The following is a 15,629-nucleotide window of genomic DNA, read 5'->3' as shown; positions in this document are numbered from 1 at the left end:
CTACTGGGACAAGGACCGTTAAGATGCTCAGTTTAAGGAAGAAGTCAGCGAAGAAGAAGGGAAGCCTCGGCTTCAGCGGTGGATCTAACAGCGACGTGGGCGACCGGGTGGTCATGTTCTGTGACGATATCCCATCCGAGGGATCCTCCTGGGACTCGGGGTGGGGTTCCCAAAGCTCAGGGGCTCAGGGCTCCAGCAGTGATGAACCGGGCCACAGTTGGAGGTCCCGTAGCTTTCATGGAAGAGAGGGACAGAGCCCGAGCAGCACCTCCAGGCCAACGAAGCAGTACTCTGTTGGAGAAATCCGCCATGTGGAGGCTCCTTCTGTTAATGCGCAGAATGGGGGCCGTTCTGTACGCATCACAGAGCTGTATGAAGATGCTCCTCCTTGCTTTGTGCACATATTGTATTTGCTTGCAGGGATATGCATTGCACGTTTGAATGAGTGGATTTGTGCATTTAAGACATGATATTATGACTGAAAGGATCTGTTATAGTCGAGTATGCATGCATTATAGATAGACAAGGTTTCTGTGGTATATTCAATCACGCTGCTCTGCACACTGAACTTTTCTGAAGTTGTGAGTGGCTGCCAACTTAAAAGATATCAGCTTTGATTAAGTCATTTGCTTTATAAATTACATTCCACCTTTAGGTGCTCTGACATCTGCCAGAGAGAGTCAAACGCCCAGAGGACAAAAAGGCAGGTGCTGTACAGGTCTGTCAGAAAGTGAACAGGTGGACTTTTTCATAGCATTTAGCCATTGGCAGAATGTTTTAAAAAAGCCCAGCCAGCGCTGCTACTATATTTAGTGTCATACCATATGAGAGAGCAGACCTGTACAGACTGCATTGATTATGTATATCTATTAATGTTATTGGCATTTAGCATTACATCCCATCCCAATTCTCAAGTTTTAACTTTGATTTCTGAGGCTGAAAATACAAAACAACATGCAGATAGTTACAAGGGCGTATTAAGGCTCTTGTAGGTGAAAACAAATATGGAGCTGTGGGAAAGGGGGTAATATTCTGAGATTAAAGTTGTAATCTCTGAGAAAAAACTTAAATATTCTCTGAGATTATGAAGTCCTACATTTAGTTCCTGATGCACACAAGCTATCCCGTCATCCAAAATCCGTAGTTGTTTTCTTCTAAATAGGCTCAGTTCATAGCAATGCCTCTTCAAAATCAGGGTAGTTATGATAATGGATATTCTGTGCTAAAATCACGAGTATTTACTTATTGCTAAATCTGATTCCAAAGTATAATTTGATTATTACAGCCACTGCAGGAATAATTCATGGCAAGTGGTCTGTGGTTTGATGAGGTTGATCCAAACTTGCAAAGTGAAGCAATGTGGCTCTTTCACAAAAAAAAAAGTTTTCAGTTGTAGCTTTACAATTGCACTTATACATTGCTATCAAATGTATAATGACAGTGTTGTTATGGAAACTCTAAATGTATGTCCCTACACTGCAGGTTGTAGTCAGTCATACTATCAAACTCTCATGATACGTTTCATTAGACCACCCCTGAAGATTTACCTGGACCCTGTTGGGGATTAATTGTGTATTTTTGTGCTCCCCTAGTCCCAGACTCATCGACATGGGCAGAGTATACCAACAGACCAACCTGGAGAACCTGGAACAGGCCTTCCATGTGGCAGAGAGAGACCTGGGAGTGACACGCCTACTGGACCCAGAGGGTAAGACTCATTTAATCTGAACCACCAGACTTGTTTTTGATAATAGATTAATTCAGTATTTTGCATTGTTTTTTGCAAGTTATTATTGGTTGTTGCAAATAATAATAACATGGCATATAATGCAAATAATTTGACCTTATCCTTTCAGATGTCGATGTCCCACACCCTGATGAGAAGTCCATCATCACTTACGTGTCATCCCTGTATGATGTCATGCCCCGGGTCGATGTCCATGATGGCAGAGCTAATGTGAGCAGAACAATGCGTCTTGGTTAATGCATGCCCTTTAGCTATAAATAAATGTCAAGTCTAGTCAAGTCAACTTTATTGTCAATTCTGCAATATGTGCCAGACATATTGCAGCATTGTGCTGCTCGTAACGAAAGTTTGCTTTAATTTGATCTGATAGAATGCTTGATCAGATTTAATCAAACCTGAAGAGGCTTGTGACTCCGCTTATAAATTTCTTTTTGTTTTCAGTCTTGTGCAATGCGTCCCGACGTTCAAAAAGAAATAGAAATCTTGTGAAACCAAGTATCACAGGAAATTAGCAACCTGTGGTGTTTACACCGCGTAAGCCAAAGGGACAGGCTCATATGCAGGGTGCGATTTGTGGAAAAAGCAGAGGGGGTATATACACACTCGTTATACTAATAGTATGCTGGGACATTTAATGTCCTGTATAAACCAAATCCCAATCTTAAACTCAACTAACGTAAAGGTGGATACTGATACATCTTTTCTAATAAATGTCTTTATAAACATGGGTACAACTGCACACACTAACTCTGGGAAAACTGAAGAAAAGAATATGCTTCTGTCTGTCTCCCACCATTGTTTATCCTCCCCCACTGTCTCCTCCACCTCTGCGCCCTTCATCAACCCTGTCTCCACTCTCTGCCTCCTTGTCCGCTCACACAAGACCTGGATTGTTCGGTTGCCTAATTGAGTTTAGCGTGGTGTGTGAGTGATGGATCATAGCGACGCAGTAGAAGAATCGCCCTCCTGTCTGTCTGTTGTTAAACCTCTTCTTTTTCTGCTGCGTTGGTTGCAGGAGCTGGAGCTACGCTGGCAGGAGTACTACGAGCTGGTGACTCTTCTGCTCCAGTGGATCCGCCACCATGTCGTGATCTTCGAGGAGAGGAAGTTCCCTGCCAGCTACGAGGAGATCGAGGTGAGCCGATATGCTGATGATATGTTGATATTATGCCTGTGTGCCAGATATTTGTCTTTGTTATGGGTATGTTCTAGTTGAGCAGCACTAAAGAGCACTAATATATAAAAACAAATGTTTTGCTTAATGCTCGCCATGAAAGTATTGTGAAAAAGAGTATTCCATTGTTAGATCAAAGAACATGCTTACATAATGTCTAGCTGTGGGCAGGAAGAAACAACTGTATTCACACACATTGTTGTACTGTAGGTGGGGCAGTGCTGCTGCTACATATACAGCCAAAAGTCATGGGAATAAACAAATAATACTAAAGAGGACAGCTGCAGCCCACATACAGACTTTTAGAACTGTGGCATGATCTGTTACCTAATGTACTTATCCTATTTAGGAAAATTAGGATTTCTAATTAATTTAACTGATTCAAGTGCATAGCAAGTCAAGCTCTAGCCATTTGTTCTGTAAAGGCTGATGCTGACTATTTTTGTCTTGGAACAAAAGTACATTTTTGAGAAGAAGAAAAAAATGAGGACATATAAAGAAAAAAAATATAAATTGCTAATTCAAACTTTTTTTTTGTGTAATTTTGCTTTAGCTTCTTTGGCGCCAGTTCTTGAAGTTCAAAGAGACAGAGCTGCCAGTGAGAGAGACAGACAAGAACCGGTCCAAACACATCTACCAGTCCTTTGAGGCAAGCTAACCCTCATTTTCTATTCTTTTGTATTTTATTGTATTCTGTTCTATTGAGTTATGACTTACGCATTCTGTTCCCGTCTGCCCACAGAGTGCCGTGCATGCTGGTCAGGTGAAGGTCCCCCCAGGCTACCATCCCATTGATGTGGAGAAAGAATGGGGTCGACTTCACGTGGCCATCCTGGAAAGAGAACGGCTGCTCAGGATAGAGTTTGAGAGGTTAGGAGGACACATATTCCTTTTTGATGGATCAGATTTGTAATAAACTAGTTAGTAACTAAAGGAGTGTAGTGGTAACAAGACAGAACAGTATAGTAATACATAAGTCAGCATCTAATATTATTAAGCTAATAACTGAAAAATGCCAACTAGCTAGTAGCGTAGTGGTAAGACAGAGAAAAGGATCACTTCTGTTTGGTGGTGGTTGAAAAAAAAATCACCCGGAAGAAGGCCTGCATGGGTGCCTTTTTTTACTCTTTGCTATGCATTAGCCATATCAATAAAGGCTTTTTAACTTTTTCTTCAACAAGAGTGCCTTGGTTTTCACACTGTTCTGTAGCTAGTAGCCTAGCTTTAGCCCTAAGGCCAGTGAGTTAGCTAGCCTGTTAACCTTCCAGCTTCACCAAAGCTGTGCTCACAACGGTATGACAAATTTGCCAAACATTGCCAATTACATTTTGACTAACGTTGCTTCAGTGTCAAACAACTCTGACAGTTATTTCACCATCATAGATTTTTAGTTGCCGTCTTATTGCTTCTTGTTTCGGTAGAAGATTCTTCTTAAAGTCTGTTATGTTTGTATCAAAAACGAGAGAGATATGTCCCTCATACTTGGACACGTAATAAATAAATAATTAAGTGTAATGAAATAGGATGAGACATTGGTAATTTTCTGAGAGTAGCGTGCCTGGAAAATGGAATGTCTCCATGTCACGAGATTGTCCGGTCAGCAGTCTGATAGCATTGTTTATGGTTTTGAGACGTGGAATGACTGAATGCACAGACTGGATGTCTTTGTCTCACTCTGCGCTGCTACGTGGCACCGTATTTCTTTAAGACACAATGGGAGTGTGAGAAGAACAGACTTTCTCGTAGCTGGAACTGTCATCTTTATAAAAGAGTTAAGGCATGGCATTTGTGAGTGACCCTCATAAATTGGAGTATTTGCTGCAGCGCAGGTGGCCGTAAGTTGTGATCTTTAGTCTAAATGCAGTGTGGCTGTCTAACACGGGTTTCTAGGCCTACAAATGTAAAGGAGGGAGTTGATACTGTGGAAGTGGGACTGGGATTGTCACAATTTGACTTTAGTTTATTGATCTTATTTTTCTTTATCGATCTTATCCAGACTCGAGAGGCTCCAGAGGATTGTCAGTAAAGTCCAGATGGAGTCAGTGTCGTGCGATGGGAAACTCAGCCACCTGGAGACCCTGCTGCAGACGGTGAGTCCTACTCAAGTCTTACATTAGAAATACTAAATTCTGGTGTGTGTTCACAAAAAAGAAAGCATACAAAGAATCCAGAAGATGATTATTTAGACCATTAGACTTTTGTTAATTTTATTGTGACCGAAGAGTTTGGGATTTAATTTTTTTCCCCCAAAGCTTTTTAAATACTAAATCCATCTTTAAAAATAATTCAGCAGTCTGGAGCAAGATATGGCTGCTGACATCCGCATACATAGCACTCATATGGTCTTATTCAGTTCAAAGTACAGACTTCTAAGCCTTTTTCCGGCAATTATTTCAAATCAATTGTCTCAATCACTGTAACACGCCTTTATTTTCCTTTCTAATTTTGTTTGCATTTAAAAAAAGAAGATGAGAATTTATATTTTCATTGGCTTTCATCCCTTCAGGACATTCGTCTGCTGAATGCAGGGAAACCAGCTCAGCACACAGCAGAGCTGGAAACTGAGCTGGACAAGGCAGACAACATGATCCGCCTGCTCTTCAACGATGTGCAGATACTCAAGGATGGGCGCCACCCTCAGGCTGAAGAGATGTACCGCAGGTGGGTGCGACTGGTATTGCATTCAAGTGAACGTGTAACCCTGTTACGAAACAGTTCTGAATACAAAAAAAGCAGCAGTAAAAAAGTACTGTGTTTCTTTTCTCCACAGGATTTACCGCCTGCATGAGCGCCTGGTGAACTTGCGCACCGATTACAACCTTCGCCTGAAGTCCTCTGGGACCACCATCAAGTTTACCCAGACGCAGGTCTCCCAGCAGTCCACCATGAAAGGTCGGCCTGAGAAAGATGATGTAACCCTTCGCTATGTCAAAGACCTCCTGGCCTGGGTGGAGGAGAACCAGCTTCGCATCGATGGAGCAGAGTGGGGCTCTGATCTGCCCTCTGTGGAGTCCCAGCTGGGCAGCCACAGAGGCCTGCACCAAACGGTGGAGGACTTCCGCTCCAAGATTGAACGGGCCAGGGCTGACGAGGTAGCAGCCTTATCAGAACCACTGGATTGGATTACATACTGTCCGACGTTGTGCTGTCGATTTTAAAAGTAACCTCTGTTGCATCTTTTGTTTTCTGCAGAACCAGATATCTCCTGTCAGCAAGGGCTCGTACAGAGAATACATGGGCAAACTGGACCTTCAGTACGGCAAACTACTGGTAAATATTTCTAGATTTCAAACTGCGCTGAATGGGAAAGCTTTACGTTGTAGGTGTGGGTATCTTCGTGCTGATTTTTTTTTTTATCAACTGTTCAACTTTCCTCTTTCAGAACACTTCCAAGTCCCGTCTCAGGAACTTGGATTCCCTCCACGCCTTCGTCAGCGCTGCCACTAAAGAGCTGATGTGGTTGAACGACAAAGAAGAGGAGGAGGTCAACTTCGACTGGAGCGACAGGAACACCAACATGACGGCTAAGAAAGACAACTACTCGGTGCGTTTTAGAAGAAGATGTTTAGATAAATTAATTAAATGAATGCACATGGTTTTTTTTCCCCCCAAGATTGCCATTAACTGTTTCATGATTCAAATGTTCAGGGTCTCATGAGAGAGCTGGAACTGAGGGAGAAGAAAGTCAATGATCTCCAGGTCATGGGGGACAAACTGGTCAGGGATGCACATCCTGGCAAGAAGACCGTTGAGGTAATTACTCTAGTCAACCCGAGCTGAGCAGTAAACGTCCACGTACTGTATAAAAGCTACTGAGTGAGCCGTCAACTAATGTCATCATCATCGTCACGTCTCTTGCAGGCTTTCACAGCCGCCATGCAGACTCAGTGGAGCTGGATCCTCCAGCTGTGCTGCTGTATTGAGGCTCATCTCAAAGAAAACACAGCCTATTACCAGGTATGGAACATATTATATAGTGATATTAATGAAAAATTATCTGTGGAATTCCAATTACCAGGGTACAAAATTAGCCCCATCCACCATCCAAATGCTGGTAAAATATGCACGTGGCCGGTAGATTTGATTCGCTTGCCAGCACCAAAAAAAAAATTCGCTAGCCATTTGGCTGTTGGACAAAAAATTTAATTTTGCACCCTGACAATAACCCTACAATAAACATCCTCCAATGTTCATAGAGCACAGATTCAAATGTTCTGTCCCCCATGGTGTCCTTTCCTCGCAGTTCTTTGCTGACGTGAAAGAGGCTCAGGACAAGATGAATAAAATGCAAGAGAACATGAAAAAGAAGTACAGCTGTGATCGCTCCACCACGGCCACGCGCCTGGAGGATCTGCTGCAGGATGCTGTGGTGAGTGAAGACTATGCACATGGCTATATCCAGCTGCACATGCACTTAATGATGCCAGATGAGAATAAGAAAGAAATTCAATTTTTCATATTCAAAAACTGGGAATTATTTTATTCTCTTGTTTGTGTTATTTTGGTTTTCATCAGGAGGAGAGAGAACAGCTGAATGAATTCAAGAACCTTGCGACCGGCCTGAACAAGAGAGCCAAGTCCATCTGCCAGCTGAAACCACGCAACCCCACCAGCTCCATCAAAGGCAAACTGCCCATTCAGGCTGTCTGTGACTTCAAGCAACAGGAGGTGAGTGATTTGGGATTCGTTCGCAGCCCAGAGTGGCCATACGCGTCGCAGAACCTCAGTATCTCTTCTTTTAATGTGTGTATTTATCAAATCGTGGATTGTCTTTCAGATCACCGTCCATAAAGGAGACGAGTGTGCGCTCCTCAACAACTCGCAGCCTTTCAAGTGGAAGGTCCTGAACCACTCTGGACACGAGGCGCTGGTGCCTTCCGTCTGCTTCATGGTGCCTCCAGTCAACAAGGATGCCATGGACAGTGTGTCCAGGTGGGAAAAAAAATGAGTCACCTATGTGGCAGCCGTGTATATACGTAAACTGAGTAATGTAGCAACTTAGCCACACGCTGGCTCTTAAACGCCACTTCTTTTCTTATACAGTGTCAAGAAACACTGAACCCAATAGTGAGCTTAATTCATACGGAAAATCATTCACAGATGTTATTGACAGTGGTAGTGTTAACTAGGGCTGGGGTCAAATAATTGATTCTCCAAGGTAAAATTGATCTTTGGTGGAGTGATCAGATATTGATTCATAAAATCCAGAAATCAATTTGTTTTTAATATATGCCTTTTCACCATGGTTGTATAAGTAAAAAGTACTTCAAACATAAACTCTTTGTGGGACAATTTTTAATGTAAACATTAACCCGGTGCATTGTAAAAACTATTTGAGTGTTGCTTCTTGCTTGTAAAATATACAGCATCAATTCAATATTGTAACTGAAATTTCCCTAACCTAATTGATATCGAATCAAAATGGGAAATGTCATCGAATCAGACTTTGTGACTCGAATCGATTTGGGAAATCATTGGCGATACCCAGCCCTAGAGGTAACCACATTTTTATATGTGTCTCGAAGCAGCAGGGTTTTTTTAGTGTGGGGGGAATATGTAATGCTACAGATAACTTTTAACTGGTAACCAATTCAAGAATGCAATTATGTTTGTGTCAACCAATCCAATCTCTGATACATGAAACCAAGTACCTAGGGGTTTAATACTTTGTAAATAGCAAGGTATAATCTCTAGAGTACTGCCTGTTTCTTAATTCTTGCCCTGTCTGCGTTCCTCTCCTACTCCAGTCTGGATGCAGGTCATCAGCAGATGGTGTCTATGTGGCAGACGCTCCATATAGACATGAAGAGCTTGCTGTCATGGCAGTATCTGATGAGAGACTTCACACAGATACGCTCCTGGAACATCACCATGGTGAGCGTTAACACTTTGATGCAAAAAAAAAAGAAAGAAGAAGAAGCCACTATTAATCTCAAGCTAACCTGTGTGTGGAAGATAAAAGAACGATACAAAAAGCGTAGTATTTCATTTTTTTATGTATTATTGAACAACATACAATCTTAAGCCAACTGTACTTATTAGAAAATAAGACCAAACCTTCCATTAGCTGTAAATAACTAATCAAGGTTTTGTCTGTGCTTTAATGATTCTGTACATTTTGGTCCATGAAATAAACCTCTGAACCAAAACTACATCGTTAAATCAAATTAGAGCATCAAGCTTTTCAGAATTCGCACTGGAGCCCCGCCTCCTAATCCCTCCCCCATTCTTCTCCCCCCTGAGCAGTTCAAATCCATGAAACCAGAGGAGTACAGGCTGCTGATGAGGAACCTGGAGCTCCACTACCAGGACTACATGCGTGACAGCCAGGACTCGCAGCTCTTTGGCCCTGCCGACCGCATGCAGGTCGAGGAGGACTACACCAAGTCCACCCAGCATTTCGACAACCTGATTCGCTCCATGGAGAAAGGTAAAGCAAATGTCTCTCAATAACAAACTGGCCTTTTCATAATTCAGGGATATATAAAGGGAACATACAATAAGCGAATAGCAGCCTTACAGTATATATAATTGTTGTTCACCTTTCAGGACTAAAGGTTGTTAGGCTCAAAGGTGAGTGATAGCAAGCCAGTCAAAGCTACGGCTCACCGAGATAGTGTGTGTGTGTGTGTGTGTGTGTGTGTGTGTGTGTGTGTGTGTCGGTGTGTACACGGTTTTCACCCTTGTGTTGTCTTCGGGTCAAATTTGACCCGTTTTCTGAATTTATATTTTAGAAATATGGATTTCTACCTACTTTTATTTACCCAAAAATAACACAGATGGATGATTCCTTTACAACGCCCTTCGCAAGTACAACAAGAGATAGGAGCTCTACTTTTAATGGATTTTGGGTGTTTTGTTAAATTTTTTAGCATTTGAAAAAGAAATGGAAATGTTTTTGAAACAGTATCCTCTCTGAACGTTCATATAACTTAGGTTGATTGACCATGAATTCCAAAAATAAGTGTAAAACTAATAATAAGTGTTGTTTATACATAGTACTGAAGTAGTGAAAAGAAGCTTTTAACGGCAAAAAAAAGTTACAAAAACATTGAAAAAAGGGACAAAAGTGTTGAAAAAAAGGACAAAAACGTCAGAAAAAGTGTTGATTTTCAGTTTTGACCCGGGAGGACCTACTTGCATGGTAAAATGGAAGACAACACAAGGGTTAAGCGTTGGATGAGATGTTCAAAGATAACCATTAGTGTTAGAGTAGAGTTCTGAGTGACTGCATGTTGTTTTGGTTCCCACGTTGCTTTTCTTTTCTTTTGCAGCTCTGCGCAAATCCATATTTTGTGCGTTAGGCTACGTTAGGTTTGTTGTGCTTTTTGTCATGCACCTATATCATCTCATGGTGTGGTTACTTAGGTGGAACTTACTTGCTATGTCCTTAATTCCCTAAAAAAATAATAATTTTGTTTTTTGTTCTAAGTCTAAACAAAATAGACATATAGTATCACTACAGAAATACGTCAGTTCTTTACATCATCCCGAGTGGATGCAATCCTCGGAGTCGGCAGGGATGTAAAAGTCAGCAGCACTTTCATGCATTGTACCTTCTGTCATCTAAATTATTCTAACAAAATACAATGTCTGCCATAAGCCTTGCGTGGAAATATTTCAAAAGATTGCACCAGCAGCTTCTGAACGCTAAAATAATATGGAATCTGTCTCAGCTTAATAGAATGGCTTTTAAAACGCCAAATGACTTGCTTTAGCAAATTGTGTTTGTTTATACAATGACAAATTGTCAAATATCACTTCCATGAGGCTGATCACAGACAATGAATTTGGCATTTTATATTCCTCGCAGCTATTGCGAAGTTCAAGCTGCATGCAGAGTATATGTTATGTATATTCTAATGTTGATTAACAAAAATAGTGTTTTGCCTTAATAATTATTAATACCAGCAATGCGGTAAGGTTAGAAACCCTTAGGTTTATTCCCAGGAGAGTGTACCTCTGCTCTCGGGACAGAAAATGTTAAGCCCTACTATATACTGTATGCTATAACAGTAGTGTATATGGAGCTGCGTGTGTTTGTGTCACAACACACAAAGAGCTGCATGTATGACCATGCTTACGTGCACAGCAAATATGTCGTCGATGTCTAAAGTCTAAGATGGCTAAGGTGTTTGATAGTATTTCTTAATCTATTCTATAATCTTAATCTAAAATCCCTCCAAACCTTGCCTTTAGTCTTCATACATAGTTTATTCGTCTGTTTTAAACTAAGACATATGCTGCTCCACAGGTCAACAGGATGAGTCTCTGTGTAAGAACTACATCTCTGAGATCAAGGACCTGCGAGTGCGTATAGAGGACTGTGAGGCTGGGACTGTGGCTCGCATACGCAGACCCATGGACAAGGAAGCTCTGAAAGAATGTGTTCAGAAGACAACAGAGCAACAGGTACTGAACATCGCAACGTGGCCATATTAATTACACTACATTACCATATTAATTAGACATTAGCAACCATAGGGAAACTGCTACTACCCGTCTCTGTATTTGACTCTATATTGTGTGCCACTAGGCTTGAATCAGATGGAAAGTTCAGAGAGAGTTGCAGATAATTAAAATTATAAAGGTGCCTTGTAACACCTTTTTTTGGAAACAATACCAGTTTGGTTGGGATTTCTCCAGTCATTTTTTTATTTTTTTTACTCTCATGTCTTTGACTTCACATGTTGCTAACTCTTGTTGTCTTCTTCTGCTGTACAGAAAGTCCATGTGACGCTTGAGGGCCTAAAGAAGGACCTTGGTAAGGTATCTGTGAAGACACAGGAGGTGTTGGCCTCCCCTCAGCAGTCTGCGTCAGCTCCTGTCCTGCGCTCAGAGCTTGACCTCACTGTGCAGAAGATGGATCATACCTACATGCTCTCCTCGGTTTATCTCGAGAAGTGAGTCCCCGGCCGATCGCTCTTGAGAGTTCAGAGAAAACGCACTAATGACCCTACTGTATGCCTTGCTATTTTATTTACTTTTTGTTTCTTGCCCCAGGCTGAAGACTGTGGAAATGGTCATCCGTAACACTCAAGGTGCTGAGGGAGTTCTCAAGCAGTACGAGGATTGTCTGCGCGATGTTCACACCGTGCCCAGCGACGTCAAGGAAGTAGAGACTTACAGAACAACGCTTAAGGTAAACATAGAATTATTTTAATCGGTGTTTCGGTTCAGGAATACAACATCTGTTAGAGGAGATCTTTAGAGGAGTCCCCTAGGACGAGCCTGAAATTATAACAGGGTTGGGGGGGGCATGGCGACACTAAATATTAATAAATAATGCATGGTTCTGCTGCAGAGCTAGAAAAGCATGGACACGTTTGTGAAAGGACTGCCAGGTAAACGTAAGGCAGACGAAGCTACTCCAAACACCACTACTACCAATTCTGAGGCAAGAAAATATTTACACAATTCAATCTAAGGAGCCTGATTCGACAGTATATCTACCTGTCAAATCGCATTGGGTCTCGTTGACTATCCTATCGTGGGAAAAACATGTGATTGTTGCGTACCTCTCTCTCTCTCGCCCCTTCACGGAGAAACAGCTGATTTCAATTCAAAGGCGCTTTATAGGCATGGGAAACAGATGTTTTAAGTATAGCTAATATATACATATAGGCCTACAACATGATGGCAAAAGTTTGGGAACGACTATAGCAGTGGTTGCATACGAAGAAAGAAAATACAAATCGTCCCATAAACCAATTGGGAATTGTTTCCATTAAGTATTACCATTGTAGTCACTGTTCCATTATCTTTGTTGTGACTATTACGACACTGTTCATCATAACCCCAACCGGCCCCGTCAGACACCGCCTACCAAGAGTCTGAGTCTGCCGAGGTTTCTTCCTAAAAGGGAGTTTCTCCTCGCCACTGTTGCAATAGCCACTGCTAATGCTTGCTCTTGGGGGAATTATTGGAATTGTTGGGTCTAGACCTACTCTATCTAACTGAATTGAATTGAAGTAGTTCAGCCTGGTGTTAACTGGTGATTTTGACCTCGTTTGTTGACTGCTGACTGGCTTTTTTCTTTTATTTTTATGAAATGTGCAGAAAATGCGAGCTGAGGCAGAAGGTGAACAGCCAGTGTTTGATTCTCTGGAAGAGGAGCTTAAGAAGGCGACTACGGTGAGCGACAAGATGTCACGTGTGCACAGCGAGCGTGACACCGAGCTGGACCACTTCCGCCAGCTCCGGTCCAGTCTCCAGGACCGCTGGAGGGCCGTGTTCGCCCAGATGGACATTCGCCAGAGAGAGCTAGAGCAGCTCGGCCGCCAGCTAGGCTACTATCGTGAGAGCTACGACTGGCTGATCTGCTGGATTTCTGACGCCAAGCAAAGGCAGGAGAAGATCCAGGCGGTGACCATCAATGACAGCAAAACTCTCAAAGAACAACTGGCCCAGGAGAAGGTATATCTTGTGTAGCGCTTCATATTACCAGCATTCTTACTTCCTCGGCATTTATGTCCTTCCAATGTTCACGTTAACAAGTTAGCTTAGCTTTTAATTTAAACCTTTTTTCAAACAGAAACTGCTGGAGGAGATTGAGAATAACAAAGACAAAGTCGATGAGTGTCAAAAATATGCTAAAGGCTACATTGACACTATTAAGGTGAGCATTCAACGTCACTAGTTTGCATGAATTATTGTAAATATTGTAATGTCTTTATTTTCATTGTTTCACAACAACAAAACACGGTTTAGCAGCTCTTAATGTGAATATAAAATTGAAATAGTAACATTTAGTAAAATATAAAATAACAAGGACTCGGAGCATTTAGAGAAAGCATTTGTGGCATAACTGATGTGTGGAAGATGTTCTTTTTTTTTCCAAATAGGACTATGAACTCCAGTTGGTCGCCTACAAAGCTCAGGTTGATCCGCTCGCTTCTCCCTTGAAGAAATCCAAACTGGATTCTGCTTCTGACAACATCATTCAGGAGGTTTGTTTGTTAGAACCCGTGTCGGATACAGCTTCGAGAAAATAGTGAACATTCTGATAAAGGACAACTTAACCATGAACTGATTTCACTGTGAAAGACACGTGCATGGAGCTGAAAGTGACACAAGTGTTTTTGTTGTTTCTCCCTGTATCAGTATGTAACACTGAGGACCCGCTATAGCGAGCTGATGACTCTGACTAGTCAGTACATCAAGTTCATCACCGACACACAGCGCCGCCTGGAGGACGAGGAGGTGCGTGACAACTGGCTGTGGATCCCAAACAAACTAAATTTTAACATTAACCTAACCAACCAACCAAATATTCAACCAAACGAGATTGTCCGCCGATTATGCATGCAGGCACTGTGTGTCACACACACACACAGACACACACCCACGCAGACACACATTACATTAATGTACGGGTGACAAAAAGCTCCTTCGCACTGGTTACGCTTGAAACATTGGCATGCTGTAGCTGATCTATTAGCCAAAGAAACCCATATTTTGTGGCTTTTAGTAGATTATATCAGATTATATTAAGACAAAGGATTAGTGAAACAGTGAGAAAAACATCACTAATATAAGAGTTGCAAACAAATGATGAATGAGGTTTGAGTGTGTTTACATTCAAGTGAATGCAGCGTTTAAATAGATTATTAATTAGGAAGCTACATTGAGGCCATACTTCCCAATGTCAATCTAAAACTATACTAAACAAATACAGTACACTGTGTGTTTGCAGTACCTACTCCATCTCCATTCATTGTGTGCGGTGTGGCGTTGTAGATTTAGAAGGAGGGGTTCTTTCTTTCACTACGATTTTCCTTTCCTTTCTTATCCATATGGCCACTTCATTTCCTGAGGTTAAAATCAAAGTGGAGACTCTGTTTCGGTCTGCTTATCGTGGTCTTCAGCTCTCCTTTTTCCCCCAAATTAACCAAGTTTAAAGTTTTACATTCTTTTCTAACCCTAATGTTTTGTTTGTTTCTTTGCTCCTCTTAACTGCTTGCCAGTGCTTTGCCATGATGAATGCTTAACTTGTTTGAGCATTAAAGAGGTAAATTGTTCACAGTGTTTCAAATACCTACTGTAACGTATACTCTCCGTTTCCCTCTGTCATGCTAACACCTATGTTCTTCTCAAACTGCATTTTGGCTTTTCATGGTATATTTATTTTTTTGCTTTCACTGCAGCTTTTAATAGAATTACAGTATCCGCACATTGTTACACTATGTACTCAATATTCTTTTTTTTTTATCCCTTTTCAACTTTCTGACACTTCCTGGAGTCATAAACTGGTTTCCTAATTTTACGGTCACATCTGAACCTCTTATCCTTGACTTTGCCTTTGCTTTCCCTTCCATTTTGTAGCAAATAGTGATTTAAAGAACCCCCATGGGATGAGATACAGTACAAGCTAGTCTAAGTGAATAGTGTGAATAATACTGTAACATGAAGCATTCAGACTTTATTTTCAGAAAGAAATCCCACACTGGACACAGACAGTTTAAATAAAAATAAAAAAACATTTTCTATGTGAAATATTTCAACAGAACCCAACCTTAAACAACTGGACATTTACATCAAACATAGCAATATGTTAATATAATATGTCTTTATCAAATAAATGTGTGGGAAATACTCACATATCGTATACATGACAATATGAATTGTCCTGCCACTTATGCTATTCAAAATTGAAATCTACATTTCAACAAATTATTTTCAACAATTTGATCATAATTAAAAGTTAAA

The 15,629-nt window shown here is 41.3% G+C and overlaps 1 protein-coding gene across 7 annotated transcripts in view; it reads left to right on the top strand.

The window, feature by feature from the left end:
* The window catches only part of plecb (plectin b), a 73,558-nt gene that overhangs the window by 42,316 nt on the left and 15,613 nt on the right, over nt 1–15,629 (top strand). For 5 of the 7 annotated variants that reach the window (XM_028579727.1, XM_028579733.1, XM_028579726.1 and 2 more), the window contains 25 exons: nt 1,593–1,708; nt 1,857–1,957; nt 2,763–2,882; nt 3,475–3,570; nt 3,664–3,791; nt 4,918–5,011; nt 5,428–5,582; nt 5,692–6,013; nt 6,114–6,191; nt 6,304–6,465; nt 6,570–6,674; nt 6,783–6,878; nt 7,165–7,290; nt 7,437–7,589; nt 7,699–7,853; nt 8,669–8,795; nt 9,168–9,351; nt 9,471–9,494; nt 11,176–11,333; nt 11,646–11,824; nt 11,925–12,063; nt 12,981–13,337; nt 13,456–13,539; nt 13,766–13,870; nt 14,025–14,123. In XM_028579727.1, coding sequence (XP_028435528.1) covers nt 1,593–1,708; nt 1,857–1,957; nt 2,763–2,882; nt 3,475–3,570; nt 3,664–3,791; nt 4,918–5,011; nt 5,428–5,582; nt 5,692–6,013; nt 6,114–6,191; nt 6,304–6,465; nt 6,570–6,674; nt 6,783–6,878; nt 7,165–7,290; nt 7,437–7,589; nt 7,699–7,853; nt 8,669–8,795; nt 9,168–9,351; nt 9,471–9,494; nt 11,176–11,333; nt 11,646–11,824; nt 11,925–12,063; nt 12,981–13,337; nt 13,456–13,539; nt 13,766–13,870; nt 14,025–14,123 — 3,463 coding nt within the window. The remainder of the gene's footprint in view (nt 1–1,592; nt 1,709–1,856; nt 1,958–2,762; nt 2,883–3,474; nt 3,571–3,663; nt 3,792–4,917; nt 5,012–5,427; nt 5,583–5,691; nt 6,014–6,113; nt 6,192–6,303; nt 6,466–6,569; nt 6,675–6,782; nt 6,879–7,164; nt 7,291–7,436; nt 7,590–7,698; nt 7,854–8,668; nt 8,796–9,167; nt 9,352–9,470; nt 9,495–11,175; nt 11,334–11,645; nt 11,825–11,924; nt 12,064–12,980; nt 13,338–13,455; nt 13,540–13,765; nt 13,871–14,024; nt 14,124–15,629) is intronic. The other 2 variants (XM_028579729.1, XM_028579728.1) reach the window with 1 other exon arrangement.

This window comes from Perca flavescens, chromosome 6, assembly GCF_004354835.1.
Source record: "Perca flavescens isolate YP-PL-M2 chromosome 6, PFLA_1.0, whole genome shotgun sequence".
In the NCBI taxonomy this organism is placed as follows: domain Eukaryota; kingdom Metazoa; phylum Chordata; class Actinopteri; order Perciformes; family Percidae; genus Perca; species Perca flavescens.
The sequence above is the reverse complement of the archived record's forward strand: the minus strand, read 5'-3'. Positions and strand labels throughout refer to the sequence as shown.